Source organism: Aspergillus costaricaensis (assembly GCF_003184835.1).
Source record: "Aspergillus costaricaensis CBS 115574 unplaced genomic scaffold BO79scaffold_3, whole genome shotgun sequence".
Classification (NCBI taxonomy): domain Eukaryota; kingdom Fungi; phylum Ascomycota; class Eurotiomycetes; order Eurotiales; family Aspergillaceae; genus Aspergillus; species Aspergillus costaricensis.
The window spans coordinates 1,015,341-1,035,442 of record NW_020291803.1 but is presented as its reverse complement, the minus strand read 5'-3'; the positions used below and the strand labels follow the sequence as shown (position 1 = coordinate 1,035,442).

Genomic DNA, 20,102 nt, shown 5'->3' with positions numbered 1-20,102 from the left:
ACCCGCCATTCCAGCCTCAGTTTCAAGGAACCCGGGGCCTCCTTTTCCTTGTTTTATTCTGCTTGAAATGCTGTCGCGAATTTTCCATATTGCTTAAACTATGCTTTCCCTCCAATTCCGGCTCTCATTGACGGCGCATTGATTGTTTCGCCGAGTCACCATGTTCCCGAAGTACACGGGTTCTGGTAGGAGGTTATTGCGACATGGCCAGCACAAGCTTGACAGCTTTATCGCTGACCCCGGATCCAAGCTTCAACTGGTTAGTTTTGTAGTCGCATTTATATCACAATGGCTAACATGCATTCAGGTTCTTCCTCCTTGAGCTCATTGTCTCCTGCATCCTGTGGGTTCTATTTATACTCTCCCCTTTCTCTACAAGGTGACCCGCTAACGATCATACTACCCAGTGTATTGTTCTTTTTACTCTACTTCAATCGCCTCTTTGCGACCCTCTTGTCATACGGAATCCGCGCTTATACTTGGCATTACTATCGCGCCTATGTCGACATCCGTGCGCTTCAGATCTCCCTGTTGGGAGGGAGGATTTTCTTCAAAGGCATCCGATACCATGGGGTGAACGAGACTATTTTTGTGCATGGAGGTTTTATAACATGGCATTATTGGAGACACTCGGTGAGGCAGACGGACCTTGCGAATGGTAGACCCGACAATCAACGATCCCAGGATGATACCCAACACAATGGAACCTCCAGTGCCAGCGCGAGCAGCAGTGGCGATCGAGGCGAACAAGGAGGGCTAAAAAGTACGAACTCGCTTCCTTGTCGCATTACTGCCAAACTTTACGGTCTGGAGTGGTTTGTATATAATCGAACTCCAGCCTACGAAGGAATCCTTGCTGGCTTCAGCCCCCCGCCGCCCGCGCCATCGTTCACCAGACCGCAGTATCCTGGAAGCAATACCTTGGATTCCCGACTGAAAGATGATACGATGGATGGTTCTGCGGGGCATTCTCCTGATCAGGCGTCCGATCTCCACGGCAGTCGTCGCAATAGCGAGATGAAGGAGACGGTCCCGTCTGCGGCTTCGGAAGGCAATGGGCAAGAGGTAGGGGAGAGCCTATCTAGGTTGCTCCGGCTCCTGCCCATTAGAATCGAGTGTGACAAAGGTGCTATCGTCATGGGCAACGAAAACACAAGATCTGTACTAACTGCCATCTTCGATGGCGCCACGGGTTTGATCGAAGCCTGCGATTCTGGTCCCCTCGACCTTTACCGGCAAGTGTTCTCTTTTGACTTTACCCACCCGGTCATACAGATGCGGCCCAACCCAGACTTCAAGCAGAATCAGATCGCTGCTGCGAAAAGCCTCGGTTCAACCCGGTTGGAGCAAATGGAAACGAAACGCAAACGCGACACGATTTTCAACTACCAACTGCAAAAGCGCCGGGTCTGGCACAGTATCCGTGATCTTATTCCGTACTTTCAGACTTCTGTTGAATCATTCCACATACATGAGAAGAATCCAGAGGCGGCTCCTCGAAGCTCGGCCGACATCCCCGATGACACACGCTGGGTTGGTCTTTCTCGATATCTGGATGAAAGCTCCCAGGATGACCACGAAGAGTGGAACCCTGTCGAATATGCCAGGTTTTCCACACTGATTGATAGTCCTAGCATGACTGTGGCATACTACTGGGATATCCCTGGTTGTGTCAGGCCGTCCCCCGGTGTACCGGCACCGACACCGGCATCGGATATCAATGGCGCACCACCTCCGGAATGGGGAATCGATGTGAAGATTGGCGGCGGCACTATCAATTATGGTCCTTGGGCTGATAGAGAGCGAGTAGGCTTGCAAAATATATTCTTCCCAAATGCCTACAAAAGCTCGCAGCCGGTTGACCCGCTGAACCCCGGTGAGCTGAGAAAGAACTCTGTATTTCGCCTACGGATCGAAATCAACGAAGAGTTGACATTGCGTATCCCAACCCGGGAGCCATCAAAGGATTGGCAGTGGAAAGGCCGTGCTGACGCAATACGAGGTGTTTCCAAACTCCGAAAGCAATCAAGCCGAAGGCAGTCGCGCGCAGGAGACGGGGATAAAGGCCATATTGGCCCTGACATACGCCCTTTCGGATGGCTTTCACTCCGTGTCGCGGGCGATTCCACCATAAATTATGCCATGGATATGGTAGCATCGGCCTCAGGGTTCCATAGCCAGCTTGACCTCGATCTTCGAGAAACTAAGATGTTGTCCAGTGTCAACCATGCGCTGTTGTGGCAATGTCCTAGACAACTTGTTAGCTGCGATCTCTCCGTACCACTGTCTTGGAACAGCCTTCGGACCTGGGTGTTCGACGTTAAAAGCACCGATATGGAACTATTTCTACTGCGCGATCATATTTTTCTTGTGACGGATCTCGTCTCTGACTGGGCGTCGGGCCCCCCACAGGACTATCACACGTTTGTACCGTTCATATACAAGCTCAAACTGTCTTTTGATAATTTCCGCTTGTTCCTGAACGTCAATGATATGAACATTGTCAGCAACCCTTCGGACCTGAATGACAATCGCTCATTGGCTATCAAAGGCACGACACTCACTTCCGACATCAGCATCCCTTTGAGCAAATATCAGCCTGAGCAGAACACCGTTGGGTTCAGCGTCAATTTGGAGGATGGAGGCATAGACTATCTGACTCCAGTATGGGATACGCTACATTCTTTTCTGCAAGATAAATCGACTGCCACGTTGAAAAGCCTCTTCATCGAAGGTTCATATAACTACTATCTGTCAACATCCCCGGAGCTGACAGATACGTTGTTGTTAAACATTGACGGGTTTTCTCCCAGGCTCTATCTTTTTGGATTCTTGATACGGTCATTCATGACGATCAGAGAGAACTATTTTGGAGAAGAAATGCATTTCAAAACTCTAGAGGAGTATCAGGAGCACGCATACCAGCAGGAGGAGTCTGGATCGCATGGCGGAGTCAACCCAAACAAGAAGTCAAACGACCTCGATGTGATCGTGCACGTAACTGTTGACAGTCCTTGCGCACTCTTCCCAGGAAATATTTATGGTTACTCCGACTGTCTAAGGCTTACCGCGCCTTCGCTGGAGGCTGACCTTCGATTCACGAACTACTACATGGACTTGCAGTTCTCCCTAGCTCCTCTCAAGGTGGGCTTCGAATCCAGCGAGGTAGAGGAGAAAGTCCTTCCCGCGGAGACCCAACTTTTCATCGATGGTGTCTCTATTTACGGCCACCGTCTCTTCGGACTGCCCCCTGCTGAACCTACCTATGTCTGCAATTGGGACTTTGGAGTTGGTCGCATTATTGGAGAGTGCTCGCCCGAATTCTTGAGCTGTCTTGTAGCAGCATTGCAAAGCTTCGACTTGACGTTTGACAATGAGGAAAATGCGCTGCCACCATTATCTCCGATCCAGCTTCATGATGTCACCTTCTTACGGGCCAAGGTGGATTCTATCCATCTTTCTGTCCTCCTAGACAAAGCCGCGCTGATGGTCATGTCTGGGCCAATAACGACAGAGTTCAATGATCTGGCGAATGCAAAGTTTTCCAAGCGGATGAAGCTCCTCATACCGGACCTTTCCATTGCCGCAATCGACTACCAATTCTTGGGTCGATTTGGAAGTTTGCTGCATACGGAAATCACGCCTCTCGCGCTTATACAGTCTAATTTGAAGATTATGATGGTTCAAAGAAGAAGTGACATAAATGAAAGCCGGAAACTACAACAGGAGCATATCAAGGTGCATGATAAAAGGACACAGCGGACGCCGTGGCTACTCATGGATTGGGAGGACATGGATCCCGACTCGCTGCAGCACAATGAAGATGACTCTGTACCACCGACTATTCCTATACCTACAATGCCTGAGCCTATTTCGAAACACTCCGGCTTAGGGTCCTTGCAACTGCCGAGGCGACGCTTTTCTGCAGCCAGAAGCAATCTGAGTTCGAGAAGCTTTCTTGTTCTGCAAGATACGTTGAGCGTGAAGAGCGTGCCTCAACGAGAAACACGTACAGCCACTCGACCAACAAATATGCCATCTAGAATGGGGAGGAATCACAAGCTGCATCGGGCAGCGACAGTCGGTTCAACTCCTACAGCATCTAAGTACCCGGATACGTTCAAGGATGGATCGGTAAGCATATCTGGTGTGTCAAATGCGTGGGTCATGCCGGACTTCTCTCTCCATAAGACCGTCCTTGATACATCACAACTCCCTTCGGAAAAGGACTTGCGCAAAGATGGTACATCACCGAGGGGCAACCCTCCCGTTGTGGATATCGACCCGTTTTTCTCTTTCTCCGACAGTGATGTAACGACTTATACTAACCTTGCCATTGAACTGCCCGTTGGGATTAGGGGCTTTTGCTCCCCTGAGTTCCTTCACATTGTGTCTGCCTTCATTGAGCGATTTCAGCCAAAATCTCCTGTTGCAATTATTGATGCTCTCCAAAAAGAGGTCATATCAGACATTGTAGGTTATGAGAAGTCAATGAGGCAGCCAAAAACGTGCACCAGTGTTGCCATCAAAGCTCCTTCAATACTCGTCAATCTGGTCAACTCTGAATTAGCTGCGAACGGTGATATTCATTCTCGTGACGAGTACAGGGTCGAAGTGTCTCATTTGCAGACTGAATTTAGGACAAAGGTGGAGAGGCAAAAGGGCGATCTCCTTTCGGGCATAAATAAAAGCTCCATTGTGCATGCGGCTGCAAGCAATCTTTCGATATCTGTCCAAGGAACCAGTTCTGAGATGTGTCAACAAAAAGCCGAATTTAGTTGTATCTTTGGCGATATGAACTTTTGGCTTGTGGCTAATCCTAGCGTGAGATCAAACTTTCAGGTCAGATCATTCGACACTGTGACTTCCACGAAATCCGTGGAGCATCTCGCCTCCCTAGTCCGCCGAACAACTACAATGTCGGATTCCCTTGCATCCTCATTCCAACAGAGCTCATCAATCGGAAACAGGCGGTTGCAGTATCTCATACACTTCCTTACCCAACGAGCTACGGACATTCCAGATCCAACATTTCTTGTTCGCATATCGTACGTGCTTAGAGTTGCACGTTCCCATCTGCGACAGCACGACTCCTGGAAAATCATCTCACGCTTGCGAAATGTCTACTCCCATATGTCGCCGGAACAGCGCCAGGTGTTGGCATCCAACTGCCTCCATGATGCTTTTGTGCTTCCTTCAAACGCTAGAACTGTTGTACTCTCTGATTTCGATCAATGGCGAGCATGGGATTTAGCCCATGTTGAGAAGAGTTATGTGATGCGAAGGATATGGAACACTTCTGATTCCGATTCCGATTCCGAGAAGACATTGACAAGCCTAATGTTCACTTCTACGGTGAAACTATTTCGCTTCTCTATCGACCCTGGGCCGAAAGAGAGCGATTTTATCGTGGAAGATTTGTCGACTGCCGTCTCAGTTCAGCACAGTGAACTACCATCGATAGACCAAGGGCGCCGACTCAAGGAGGCAGTAGTCATACAGTCGTATTGCTCTTCCGTTGGCCTCCACTTACGATGGGAGATCCTAGATCTGGTGGAAGGAGTCCTGAAAACAATGTCTACAGTCACACTGGAATCTACGCCTCCGCCCCAGAGTCGTGGCAGTGGCCCAGAAAAGCTCACCGAAATCCAGGTAGTTTTTGGAGCCGACCTGGGCTCGATCATTCTCGATGGCATCAATATAAAGCTAGCGTTGACCGGTAAAGCTCTTAGGAGCTCGCTTGTGCAGAAAACCCCCAGCGCAGAAAGTCCGGAAATCATGAGCTTGTTGCTGAGCTCCGAAGCTTGCTTCTCTGAACTCTCCAGCTCTTCCAAAGCTCTCATGCTCTGGAAAGTCAGTAGTCCTCATATGTACTGTTCTCTTTCAACTGAAGAAAACGAGGCAGAGTTGAACCACGAATGGAAGATTGCTGGTTCTTGCAGGAAACTCCGCTATGACATGAGGGAAGATGTGCTGGGCCTCGCACATACTGCTGATCGGTTGATAGAGGACGAGATTCATTTCATACAACAGCTTGTGAATAGTGTGGAATTGCCATCACATGAGCCGCAACTTGACAAAACTCCTTCGAAAAAGCGAGTGCGCAATAATTTCCACGTTGCCATGTTCCTGGACGATTACCGACTAAGCTTTTGTGTGCTTCCATCACTGACATATGTCATCGCTGGAGAAGTAGCACGAACTTCAATCACACCGAAATTTGGATCGAAAATTGAAGTAGACTTTGACTTGAAGAAGAACGCACATACGCTTTTATCAAGCGAAGGCGCCAAGTGGCGTTCCCTTTCAACATTGGAGATACCTCCTATCAATGGTCGAGTCATTGCTGATGTCTCCTCGACCCGCACTGATTTGGAAGTGGATGTCACTATTGAATTGATAAGAGTAGAGGCCAGCGCTGTGCGAAGCCTTCTTGGTGCCCTATCCAAGCCAGAAATTTCGCATCTGCTTGACGATCTGAAGCAAAGTCTCGAAGTCCTGCGGCTACATTTTAACGAGAACATCGCCCAGAAAAGACCTCCTCCACAGCAAAGCGTGTCTAAGAGTCACAGCATTTTGTACAAAGCACGCATGACGATGGCGGGAACAACTATTCATGCCCGGGCACCAGGGCTGAACGGCAAGAGCTATACCGCAGATATGGATATCAGCCTCGGTATGGTGCGCCTTCACCTAGACAACGGCCTCAAGGCAGGACATGCCTTGGAATACCCGGAGTTCCATATCGATACATCGAACATAAGCTTTGATTTGAGGAAGGAAGACGCACATCGCAGCCGCTCATACTGTACTTTTGCAATCGACGCCAAGCTTCAGGGTACCTCAACGACCAGAGAGAGTGGGGAAACTCGACGATTGTTCCACTTAACCAGCAAAGGGTGCGATATCGAGCTTTTCCCAGAGACCGCCGCATTGGTGGTGGATATGGCTGCCCACTTGCAGGAACGCATAAAAACGTTGGACCTTTCTCAGGAGGTAAAGCGATTTAAACGACTGCGACATCGCGGCCACACGGAAGGCAAGGAACAGGAAATTCCAAGCATCAACGTTACGGATAGCGCTTCCTCCGAAGGCCTGTTCGACTCGATGTACTCCCTTGACTTCAACGATATTCAGATTGGCTGGAACATGGCAGGTGTTCCATTAATGGCATCTGGACGTAGACCTGATGATCTGGTGTTCTCCATCAAACGTGTGGAATTGTCCAACAAGAAAGCAAATGCCGCTAAGCTTCGAATTGAGGACGTCCAGTTGCAGATGGTGCCTGTTTCTGGTAATAGACGGAAGCGCTCGCTTAATTCTGCTCTATTGCCAGAACTGGTTTTCAATGTGGCATACTCCTCAGCCGGAAAGGAGGTTCGACTAGCCTTCCAAGCTGCAGGGAAATCTCTCGACATACGCGCTACTTCTGATTTTATCTTGCCAGCGAGCGTGATCCGGAACTCTCTTGCCTCTGCTGCACGAACTATCCGAGAGGCCAATGCCACTTTAGTGACAAAGCCATCCGATGATAGCACCAAACACCGCCCACTCTTTGGAAATAAGCGCTTCCGCTCCGTTCTGGTTGACGTTGACTTTGCCGGGGCCGTTATGTCCCTACGAGGGCGACACACAGATGATACACAGGCCATGCTAGCGCCACCTTTGAAAGACGGCAGGCTTCCTGGGTCAACTTACGGGCACTACATACAAGGAGATGGAACAGCCACTGCAACGTTCAGAGCTCCAGGAGTAGCTCTGAAAGTCCAATTCGAGGACAACGGGCGAGATGACTCTGCTCTCAACGCGGAGTTGAAGGTCGACGCTTCTACAAATGTCCTCTACCCGAGCCTCGTTCCCCTGATCAAGCAGATGACCTCTACTATAAAGGAAGCCATGGGCGACCAACCAAAGTCGAGGAGGCCGTCCAATGCTATGATGCTGCAGTCGCAGAAGTTGATGCAGGAGACCCCTCTTGATGACAAAGGACCAGGTTCAATTCTTGGTAGGTGCAAGGTTAATGTAGGCATCTTGATTTGCAAACAGGAGTTCAGCTTAAGCTGCCAACCCATCGCGAGAGTAGCAGCTACGACACGCTTTGACAGTGTATATGTGACAGTCAATACCGTGCAGTCAGACGATCAAGAGCGATTCCTAGCCCTCTTGGTGTCTTTCAACTCATTGCAAGCATCCGTGAAGCATGTGTACTCAAACGAGTCAACCGCTAGCTTTGAGGTTGAGTCTATGGTCATGTCTCTTATGAACAGCAAACACCTAGGGAGGTCGAAAGGGATCTCGGTCGTTCTGAGAGTGAGTCCGATGGAAGTTGCCCTCAATGCGAAGCAGGTTCAAGATCTTCTACTCTTCCGTGAAATTTGGGTTCCTTCAAGTGACGAGGTAGACACTGCCCCTCCACCCGAGCCACAGCCCACGGAGACCCAGGCATATATCGTGCAGCGATATCAACAGGTCGCAGCAACCCCCGCTTTCCCATGGAACACCACAATCTCCATCGAGAAATTGGAAATCCAACTCGACCTAGGGTCTACGCTAGGGAAGGCGCAATTCGCCATCAATGACTTGTGGCTGTCCTCGAAGAAGACCTCCGATTGGGAGCAGACTCTCTGCATCAACTTCAATACACTAGGGATTGAGAGCAAGGGCCGAATGAGCGGTTTGGTTGAGCTTCAGAGTCTCAAGATAGCCACTTCCATTAATTGGCCAAATAGTCAGCAGGTCAACAAGACGCCTCTCATTCAGGCATCTATATCTTGGCTTCAGCTACAGGTCAAGGTTTCTTTTGACTATCAACCTTTCTTGATAGCTCACATCTCCAGCTTTGCATTCTTGATGTATAATGTTCGGCAGACGGATGACGCTCCTGGCGAGCGTCTCTTTAGCATACTGGATGGGGACAAAGTGCAGGTCTTTTGCACAAGCCTGACTGCATCACAGTCGCTGGCATTATACCAGGCATGGCAGCGACTTGTGCAAGACAAGCAAGCAGCGTATGAAGCTTCTCTACGAGATGTGGAGCGGTACCTGCGCCGGAAGACGTCGATCTTTTCGGAGAAGGCGGAGGTCTCGTCCAGGGAAATTTCCAAACAGGAGGAAGACAAGATCGAGACGGCACCAATTACCTTGCACACCGGAGTTGTGGTCAGTATCAACACCGTCAGCATAGGAGTCTTTCCAAGCTCATTCTTCGACAATCATGTATTCAAGTTGGAGGCGCATGATGCGCAGGCCCGGTTTGATGTCTCCTTGCAGGACGGCAAAATACACAGCGCATTAGGCCTAACTCTGGGCCAGCTTCGGGTTGCGCTTTCAAACATTGTGCGGTCCGGGCCTATGGATACGGAAGAGCTACTCGTGAATGAGATCGCCAATCGTGTCACGGGATCCAGGGGAGGGACTATCCTCAAGGTGCCCCGGCTCGTGGCTCGCATGCAGACCTGGCAGGTCCCGGGCTCTCAGCAGATTGAGTATATCTTCCAGAGCACATTCGAGGGCAAGGTAGACGTCGGCTGGAACTACTCACGCATCAGTTTCATCCGAGATATGTGGGAGACTCATTCTCGTGCCTTGGCTACTCGACTCGGGAAACCGCTGCCCCCATCCGCGGTTCGGATAACTGGGGCATTTGATGCGGAAGGCAGCGGCGACAAAAATGAGCCGCAAGAGAAGATCACGGCAGTAGTCAATGTTCCGCAGTCGAGGTATACATATGTGGCGCTGGAGACACCAGTGATCGAGACCCCTCAACTCCGCGATATGGGCGAGGCGACACCGCCGTTGGAATGGATTGGCCTTCAACGGGATAAGCTGCCTAACATTACTCATCAAATTGTCATCGTCACGCTTCTGGAGATTGCCAAAGAGGTGGAGGATGCGTACGCGAAGATTTTAGGATCTTCCTGATTCCTGCAGTTTTGTATATAGGTTCTACAAATAATAAATGGCTCATTATAACTAAGTAATATCCCATGATATACCTGAGGCCAATCTGAAGGAATCCAGATAAGATCAAGATCCCCTTATAATACGATTGGGACCAGGAGCAGTTCTACTATAGTATGTTTGCCAATCAGGATATACTCTAGTCACAAGCCGGAAACAACAGAAGTTTCTTCTCATATCAGACTTACAATGAACTGACCAGCATCAACTACATTCCACCTTTTCATTGATAGCCTCCCGGGGTCTCTACACAAGTCTCACAACACATACACAACAATAGTGACATTCTTGCCAGAATAGTACCATCCAATAGAGAGCCGGAAATAGGGCCTCTTCCAATAACCGAATTGAGGGGTAAACAAAAAGGTGATATACCTACCTCTGTCATAGCATTATCGCCTCTTTGTGTAATCGCACACTAAAATCAAGAACTAGGAAAGCAGTTTCCTTCCCATAGTGGCGGTGAGTTAGGACGAAGAGTCCTTGCGTAGTGTATATGAAGAGAGATCGCGCCTCTCAGGCGGTAAGAGCCAAGAACTCGAGACCTTGCATAGTACTTAGCAGAGCCACAGAATAGAATATAAATTTAGAACAACGATAATGGTGCGTATGTGTATCTTATAGGTAAGGAGTATAAGACTCGCCGAGTCAGAGTAGCAAATACTCAAAGGTAGATGTCCAATCCACAAAGTTAAACACACAAAATCTACATACTCAATATAGACTCTTCGATCCGTAACCTAGTATAAACTCATGATGTAAAATAGCAAGTAAATCGGCGCACTCATCGCTCAGTATCATATAAAAACATCAACCACATCTCCTCCACAAGTTCACAGATATCTGAAATAAGACATACTCATAAGCGAGACATAAAGCGGAATCAATAGTAGATGACGACGATAACCGAGAGGCGCATGCTTCTGGCGCACGTTTGATTGTCGAACTGCCTCAGAAGGGAACACGGCACGGGTGTCACTCGGATGAGTCTCGAAGACTGCTTTCCGAGAAGGATACTGAGGCGGCCATATCACACATAACAGTGGGACTAGGTGGCAGGTAAGACTTATGTAGCACATGAGGACAACAGGAGGGTACAGCAAGGTTGTCATAAGACGACACTGCCAGTCGGGATATCTCTCGACGATGGCCATTACCGAATGAAATACTCCGGCGAGGGTGCCAATCACGAAAAGGACGTTGAAGCCAACCCCAGAATCCCATAGGTCCCTTTTCAATTGTCTCATTCGCGTGGGGACCATGTTAGGATTGTTCCAGCTGTTCTGGGCACTGCCAGTCACTACAGACCTACCCCCCTGTAAACCGAATATGTGGAATTGGATAACAGTCCACAGTCGGTCTTTGGCGGTTGTCAGTATACATTGTATCTGTCGGGGTTGATAAACTGCAAGACCTACCTGCACATATCCACAGGTCACCAAAATGAGCAAATGCAGGCATTAGGAAGCCCGTTGCTGCAGCCTTGAGCCATTCGTACAGGAAAATGAGACCAAATGATACCAAGGATAATGGGATCTGGATTTGGAGTAGATTGTGTGGCACAAGTTGTTGGCGTGATACTAACGCAGAAGCGATTGTCGCACAACCGACAACCTGAATCAGAGGCGTCAAAAGCCAGACAATACCAAACAATGCCATATGATACCTCGACGAAGTCGGGATAGACTGCCTGGATGATGCCCAAGGAGTACCGATCAGCTGAATTAAGCCAGTGATCCATCGTCGGTTCTGCCGGACATGACCTTCCAACGAGGTTGGCACGCGTCCAAGCTGCAGCATTTCAGTGAGATATACGACGCGCTTCCCATACGCTGGCAACAGGATTGATAGAGTGAGATCCTCCACTTCATTTATAGTGGGAAATCCGCCCACTTCGACGGCTAGATCGCGGCGCATGACACATCCTGAAGTTGATACCATACTCGACCCCGTTTCGTTCATCCAGGGTCCATATACCTCCCAAAATATTGCCATGTTTTGACCAATCGGGTCCCCTGGGGGAAGGTTATAGTAGTCTTGCCTTGTACCTACAAGTCCAACACTATCATCCCGCAATAGATGAGGAAGCGTGGCTCGCAGGAAGTTGGGAGCAGGCAGAAAGTCCGAATCGAATAAGGCGATAAACTCCGGCGGCTTCTCCATGCCTCCTTGGATATCAAATAAGCCAAAGTTTAGGTTTCCTGCTTTCGCAAAGACCTTCTGACTCGGCTTAGTTCCTCTGCTATAGTAGAGGAGGTTCGGCCAGGTTTGATGCAACTCCTCTACCGCCTGTTTTAGCGCGCGAGAGTTCCCATCATCCAAGACGAGTACCCGAAACGCAGATTGGGGATAGTCAATGGCACATGTCCCACGTATGGTATCGCGAATGATATTCACTGGTTCTCCACAGCACGGCAGTAGAATGTCTACCGAAGGCAACGCATCATTTCTAGCTAGGTGAAGTTTCTTTGGCGTTTTCTCGGTCCGCCTAGGAATTTTTATAAGCAGGGACTGGTCTATAGATAGCCGCAGCAGGGTGCACGCCACTGTTAGACGAAACACTATAATTTTGACTAATGTCCAATCTTTGATAGGATTGAGAACATACATGTCCAGAAAGCTTCGAAGATCAATATCATCCACATCCAGTAATTGGTCTCAGTCGCGCATATCAGACATGATAACCGTACCGCCATGTAGAGTAAGCAAAAGAACAAGCCAGCCAGGCGAACGCGGCTGACGTTCTCCTGGGCGAATCGTATAATAGCTGGCTCCATTGCTATAGATACCCGAGAATATATGGTGCCACTTATAGCAGGCAAGCTCAAAGGTACATCTGACACCCAGGACCGTAGATAGATGATTGAGATTTTTGAGATTTTCTGAAGCTAACCCTGCCATGCTTATAAGAATGTGCAGATGCGGGACTAACAGGGAGCTTTGGAGGAAGGCTTCAGCAACACTATGGCTGTTCACACGCTAGTATGTGACTACTGTATGTACTAAGGTGATCTATCTATGCAGGTTCATCTCTAGGTATCACTCACCGCTATTGATTGGACGGCATACGGTAGTTACTGGCATGTGAGCAACGTCACTGGCGATATCTATCAGCGCGAGCTCCTCACATATAGTTAACAATGCATGCACATGGCTCACCGATCGACGAAAGCTCACTTTGTCGGTGAAAGATTCTTTATGTTTTTTTCCCTTCCTTGGCTGAGCATGCAACAAAGCTGACAACATTTTACATCAATGATCTCGGGATTTGAGAAAATTGCTTTTTTACTCTCAGCCCATGCAGTAGGAGCAGTAAACACGTGTTCTTACTGCATAGGCTTTGAGAGTAAAAAGCAACTCTCTCAAATCCCGAGATTATTGATAAGATTGTCAGCTTTGTTGCATGGGAAATCCCATCTTTGGAACTTGTCATGGGATAGATGGTCATATCGAAATGTGAGTCTGATGGGTAAAAGGCCGCCGCCTGGTCTACGCCGGCATTATCTTTCTTCCTTGTAGGTGGTAAGACATGTAACATGCAACCACAACACCTTTGAACTACAGCTAATAATGTCTTACTATCTTGATAATGGTGACAAGATATGCCGAGAGCGAGGTATGATTGATTGCCAACCTTTCCGTGGATGCAACCTGGACCTAACATAGATCATGGTACAGGCTCAATCTCAAACTCAATTTTCCACTCTGCCAAATCTTCTCTATGAATATGTTTGAGGATGCCTATTTATCCAGAAGGGCCCAAGATTATTTACTATGAGGATTCCTGCTTTGAGTCTCTCGAGACATATCTGAAGCGTCGCATAACAATTATCCAATGACACTCACTAATTCGACCTCTGCCACTCAAGCCCTAACCGCTGTTGATCCTCTATGAGCTGGCGACCAACCTTACACAGGCTGACATGCTAGCTACCAAAATATTCCGAAATGTTGCAGCGGAAAGCTACTGCCTTATAAATGACTATTGAGGCTGGGAAAAGGAGTTCTGTGTCTTCAGAAAGGTCGAGGCTCGAAATGCAGAGTGCTGTTCCGCTGACCATGGAAGAGCAAAAGATATCATCTACAGGGGCTTGCAAAATCATGGGACAGCTTTTTGTCGGTTACGAAAAAGAGGGGCTGCGACTGCGCGATGAGCTTTTAGCAGAACACGGCCAATCGGACAATAGGAAATGGTACCTGGAAGGACACATTGGCTTTTTTGGGACAACAGTCTCTGAAACTCAAATTATCCTCTATATAACTAATCTACATGCTCGAAAATGAAGGGGTCTTGATTCGCCAGTTCAACAGCTGTGTCGTGAGCCTGTTGGCTATATTGTCTTATATCATTCGAAAGATTGACACTCGAACAATTTTGAACCGGATAGAGCGCTCTTTACATGGATAGCTGTGAACTGTTGCGCAGACGGTCATGTTTAAGCATATGGACTTTCAAACTCGCAAAGATGGGACAGAAACAGGGACCGTCTGATTGCCTCTACTAAATCAATACATATCATATATGTTGGGACATATATCTCTCCGTCGTCTGGCTGACTAGATGCGATATATCGTTTTTGGTCTAGCAGTTAGTGCTTTTACAAAATACATACAGATTATGTTCCTGATGGTGCTCATCGCTACATTTTAGTACACAGTGTAGGTTCACAGAAGCATAGAAAGTCTTAGTGAAGCCAGTAATAGTTTTGAAAACAGTTGCATTACATCCCAAGGATGACTTTATGCTCGAGAGGCGCATTGTTTTTCATGTTAGTACCATCAGTTTGCTCCGATTCTCACTTTAGCTATATATTTATCAGATGTCAGCCCATCATGATAAATCTTAGCCTATCTGTTGCAAACGTCCTCTCATCGTGCAGCGCTATAGCTTGAGCAAGGACACTCAGTGGTCGGCATGCTTTCCGAGACGATATTGGGCTGCTCTTGTTGATGAACTCGGCTTGTGGTGAAGTGACGAGTCTAAGGGAAACTGAAGTAGCGTCGGCTCTATCCTGACATTTGAAGAAATCGTTATTTCTGTATAGCTTGTATCATACTACCCACTGCATAATGCTGTCATCGAGGGTCGGTCAAGTAGTAAACAATCGAGCTTCATAAACAAGACTTATTCCGTATATAATCTGATTGATATTTATCTTGTCTTCGAAACCCCGAGTTTCGAGATACTATCACAATCAACAGTGTTCTCACAACATATAATTGAAGATACCCAGGGCTCATTTCAGAAAGCACATCCTCTATAAGGTTAGTCAGATCCTCACAGGTGGTTGGTGATCCAGCCACGTGACCAAGCCTGCTAGTATAATTGCTTCAGCAGTAGCTTAGACAATACTATGCCACATTATCTACCTTAGGATAGATTAATAGAACAAAGAGCCTAGACTAGTCATATGTGTACTGCAACAGGGCACGTCGGACCGCAGTTGCAGGTGTGCAGGAGAAATTGGGCGGGCGATTGGCTTGCCGCTGTCAAATTGGTCGAACCACGTTGTTGTAACGTTCGGTAATGCATTAATTCCTAACTCCGCTTCCCCCCATCCCGTGACCAGCCGGGCGGTGAGGAAGGAGGGGTCGATACCAGCCTGCAGTAAGCAACTACAGTGTAGAGACTGATAAAATTTCATTACAAGCTAGACATATAATACTACAATGTGACTGCCATGATTGATTCTGTTTTATTCCCCTCCTATCTATTTCCCTCAAATACTTAACAATATTTTCTTCGAAAGAAGCTGACCAAGATGATGAACATGAAGATGTTGGCCAGTGGAACTAGGCCGCAATTGGGTAAGCTTCATACCTTAATTACCCACTCAGGATGGCGGGAAAGAACTTCTCTGGTACAACGGATCATGATATCAGCACACTTCAGCACTCTTTGCCACCCACCCACCTGAACACGGGATCACCGTTGAGAGGGAAGGCTGGAGGTTACAAGTAAGGTGGCTAAAGATACCGGAAGAGCTCGTGTACGGGAAAGAGAGGAGCTATGAAGCTCTCTAAGCTTATAGTAACTGGTCATTGGATGACCTCTCCAGAGGAAGGTGTAATTTGCCCATAAACCATGGTCAACTCCCATTACCTTACTAGTTCCAGTCAGTCTGTGCTGCTGGGAAGTGCCGGCACCCAGAGAGGAAATCGAACGAGGTTTTGATGAATGAGTCCTAATACTAGTAGTTGTGCAGTAGTAGTTCAGCCGTCATTACGGATACTCATCCACAATCTACCATTATTACCCAGTACGTATTTCCCTTGATTCATAACCATTACGATAAGCAGGACTGGTGGACACTGAAAATAAGAAAGAAAAGATACTAAATACTAGAGGGTAAAGAAAAGTAACCGACGCTAAGCAATGAAACGGTAAGGAAACGAGGGGCCCGACAAGAAAAAACGCACATCCCAGATTTGAAATCGGAAAAAATCCCACCAGCACAAAAAAAAGTGTCCCCACCCGCCGCCCTCTCGCTTTCCTTCCCTCTTTTCCCCTCTTCCTCTCCATCCGCCCTCTTCCCTTCCCTCTTCTCTCTTTTTCCTTCCTTCACCTTCCTCCGCGAAGCCATCTCTGTCTCTTTCCCCGGAGCAGCGCACATAGGCCTTTCTTGTCCTATTTGATCCCTCGGTCGAGCTAGCTCTCGATCTTGGTCCTTTGTGTGTCGTTCTTCCTTTTTATTTTCTTTTTTTTACGAAACCCCGCCTCTACGGCAGTTTGACGAGAAAAATCAGTCAAGATGGTTAAGTACGTTTACCCACACACTCCCCATCAATCTCTATGGCGATGCTATACTATCGCATAGAGAGGTTGACGGATCTGAATCATACTTTGGAAACTTGGAATAACGAGCTAACGATGTTCTCTATAGCTTCACTATCGAAGAGGTCCGTTCTATGTTCCCCGCACCCACCTGCATCGGGTTGCTTTTCGACACCTAAGAGGGCAACCCCGACCCAGATTTGGGAAAAGCAATCAATCAACGAGGATGGAACTGTACTAATGCTGGGAATAGATCCGCGGCCTGATGGACCGCCCGGCCAACATCCGTAACATGTCCGTCATTGCTCACGGTATGTACTTGATCCAGATCTTGGCATCATGGATGGCCATGTATTTTTCGAATGAACCTCGCTGACTGGCAACCATAGTCGATCACGGAAAGTCCACCCTTTCCGACTCCCTGGTCCAGCGTGCCGGTATTATCTCGGCTGCTAAGGCTGGTGAGGGTCGTTACATGGACACCCGTCCCGATGAGCAGGACCGTGGTATCACCATCAAGTCCACTGCCATCTCCCTCTACGCCAAGTTCCCCGATGAGGAGGATCTCAAGGAGATCCCCCAGAAGGTCGATGGCTCTGAGTTCCTGATCAACCTGATCGATTCCCCCGGTCACGTTGACTTCTCCTCTGAGGTCACTGCTGCTCTGCGTGTCACTGACGGTGCCCTGGTCGTCGTCGACTGTGTCTCCGGTGTCTGTGTCCAGACCGAGACTGTCCTTCGTCAGGCCCTGACCGAGCGTATCAAGCCCGTCCTGATCATCAACAAGGTCGACCGTGCTCTGCTCGAGCTCCAGGTCTCCAAGGAGGACCTGTACCAGTCCTTCTCTCGTACCATCGAGTCCGTCAACGTCATCATCGCCACCTACTTCGACAAGGCTCTTGGTGATGTCCAGGTCTACGCCGAGAAGGGTACCGTTGCCTTCGGTTCCGGTCTCCACGGCTGGGCTTTCACCGTCCGCCAGTTCGCCGTCAAGTTCGCCAAGAAGTTCGGTGTTGACCGCAAGAAGATGCTTGAGCGTCTCTGGGTATGAAGCAACCCACTATCTCGCCAGTCTATGAATATCGCTAACAATCAAAACAGGGTGACAACTACTTCAACCCCGCCACCAAGAAGTGGACCAAGTCCCAGCCCGAGGTCAACGGCAAGCCCGTTGAGCGTGCCTTCAACATGTTCGTTCTGGACCCCATCTTCAAGATCTTCCAGACCATCAACAACGACAAGAAGGACCAGATCCCCACTCTCCTCGAGAAGCTTGAGGTCAAGCTTTCCAACGACGAGAAGGACCTTGCTGGCAAGCAGCTCCTCAAGGCTGTCATGCGCAAGTTCCTCCCCGCCGCTGATGCCATGTTGGAGATGATCTGTATCCACCTTCCCTCCCCCGTTACTGCCCAGAAGTACCGTGGTGAGACTCTCTACGAGGGTCCCTCCGACGACGACTGCGCCGTCGGTATCCGCGACTGTGACCCCAAGGCTCCTCTGATGCTTTACGTCTCCAAGATGGTTCCCACCTCCGACAAGGGTCGTTTCTACGCTTTCGGTCGTGTCTACTCCGGTACCGTCCGCTCCGGTCTTAAGGTCCGTATCCAGGGTCCCAACTACGTCCCTGGCAAGAAGGAGGACCTGTTCGTCAAGAACATCCAGCGTACCATCCTGATGATGGGTCGTTTCGTCGAGCCCATTGAGGATGTTCCCGCCGGTAACATCGTCGGTCTGGTCGGTGTTGACCAGTTCTTGCTCAAGTCTGGTACCCTCACCACCTCCGAGACTGCCCACAACATGAAGGTCATGAAGTTCTCCGTCTCCCCCGTCGTCCAGCGTTCCGTTGAGGTCAAGAACGCCCAGGATCTGCCCAAGCTGGTCGAAGGTCTTAAGCGTCTGTCCAAGTCTGACCCTTGTGTCCTGACCATGATCAACGAGTCCGGTGAGCACGTCGTTGCCGGTGCTGGTGAGCTTCACCTGGAAATTTGCCTGAAGGATCTCGAGGAGGACCACGCTGGTGTTCCCCTTCGTATCTCCGACCCCGTCGTCTCCTACCGTGAGACCGTCGCTGGCACTTCCAGCATGACTGCTCTGTCCAAGTCTCCCAACAAGCACAACCGTCTGTACCTCACTGCCCAGCCCCTTGACGAGGAGGTCTCCCTGGCCATTGAGGCTGGCAAGATCACCCCCCGTGACGATTTCAAGGCTCGTGCCCGTCTCCTTGCTGACGAGTACGGCTGGGATGTCACCGATGCCCGTAAGATTTGGTGCTTCGGTCCCGACACCACCGGTGCCAACTTGCTGGTTGACCAGACCAAGGCCGTCCAGTACCTTAACGAAATCAAGGACTCTTTCGTCTCTGGTTTCCAGTGGGCCACCCGTGAGGGTCCCATCGCTGAGGAGCCCATGCGCTCTATCCGCTTCAACATCCTTGATGTTACTCTGCACGCTGATGCTATTCACCGTGGTGGTGGTCAGATCATCCCCACTGCTCGTCGTGTCCTGTATGCTGCTACCATGCTTGCCGACCCCGGTATCCTGGAGCCCATCTTCAACGTCGAGATCCAGGTCCCCGAGCAGGCCATGGGTGGTATCTACGGTGTCCTTACCCGCCGTCGTGGTCACGTCTACACCGAGGAGCAGCGCCCTGGTACTCCTCTCTTCAACGTCAAGGCCTACCTGCCCGTCAACGAGTCCTTCGGTTTCCCCGGCGAGCTTCGTCAGGCCACCGGTGGACAGGCCTTCCCCCAGTCTGTCTTCGACCACTGGGCTGTCCTCCCCGGTGGATCTCCTCTTGACCCCACCACCAAGCCTGGTGTCGTCGTCACTGAGATGCGTAAGCGCAAGGGTCTCAAGGAGCAGGTTCCCGGCTACGAGAACGTAAGTTGAACCCCGTATACTAAGTTGTATCGATCAGATCCGAAGCTAACCTATATGAACAGTACTACGACAAGCTGTAAAAACCTTCCATACAAGCCGACTAAATTCCGTACTTGTGATGGATGGAATCCTCTGTTTATGAGATTGACGAATGCAATACCCTGTCTACATTGAGGGGGAGGATATAAAAGAAAAACAGCTTAATGTCGTATGTGGATTTTCGACCGCTTAGAGAAGTAGAATCGAGCTGTGCACGAGCATATGCGATGGCTTTATTTTTACGTTAACGACCGCGAGGGATTCTCCATAGCTCCTTTCCTATTCCCTCGATTGGACATGAAAAAAATATGATGGTTTTCAGGTTCATTTTTAGTATATCGTCACTTTAGACCTGTAATTGGTTTGTGGGCCAGATAGGAGAATAGTAGCATCGGTGGTGACGTGATGTGGTAGGGCAACTGGGCAGCTCACCCAGCGTAGGTCACGT

At 49.2% G+C, this 20,102-nt stretch overlaps 3 protein-coding genes across 3 annotated transcripts; 2 read left to right on the top strand and 1 right to left on the bottom strand.

The window, feature by feature from the left end:
* Window positions 1–203: 203 nt before the first annotated feature.
* Window positions 204–9,953, top strand: BO79DRAFT_284721 (putative fermentation associated protein (Csf1); the record flags this gene model as incomplete). Its single annotated transcript, XM_025688281.1, has 3 exons — window positions 204–259; window positions 308–343; window positions 408–9,953. 3 exons carry the CDS (start codon window positions 204–206, stop codon window positions 9,919–9,921), a joined length of 9,606 nt encoding a protein of 3,201 aa, XP_025544074.1. The 3' UTR covers window positions 9,922–9,953.
* An 840-nt stretch (window positions 9,954–10,793) lies between these two features.
* BO79DRAFT_272673 (glycosyltransferase family 2 protein) lies at window positions 10,794–12,570 on the bottom strand (the record flags this gene model as incomplete). The annotated part of the gene is made up of 2 exons (XM_025687450.1): window positions 10,794–11,320; window positions 11,379–12,570. The coding sequence occupies 2 exons, from the start codon at window positions 12,568–12,570 to the stop codon at window positions 10,794–10,796; spliced, it is 1,719 nt and encodes a 572-aa protein (XP_025544073.1).
* A 4,077-nt stretch (window positions 12,571–16,647) lies between these two features.
* BO79DRAFT_206964 (elongation factor 2) lies at window positions 16,648–20,022 on the top strand. Its single transcript, XM_025682083.1, has 6 exons — window positions 16,648–16,720; window positions 16,845–16,860; window positions 16,989–17,046; window positions 17,125–17,780; window positions 17,837–19,615; window positions 19,678–20,022. The coding sequence occupies exons 1-6, from the start codon at window positions 16,713–16,715 to the stop codon at window positions 19,693–19,695; spliced, it is 2,535 nt and encodes an 844-aa protein (XP_025544072.1). The 5' UTR covers window positions 16,648–16,712; the 3' UTR covers window positions 19,696–20,022.
* The last annotated feature ends 80 nt before the right edge of the window (window positions 20,023–20,102 follow it).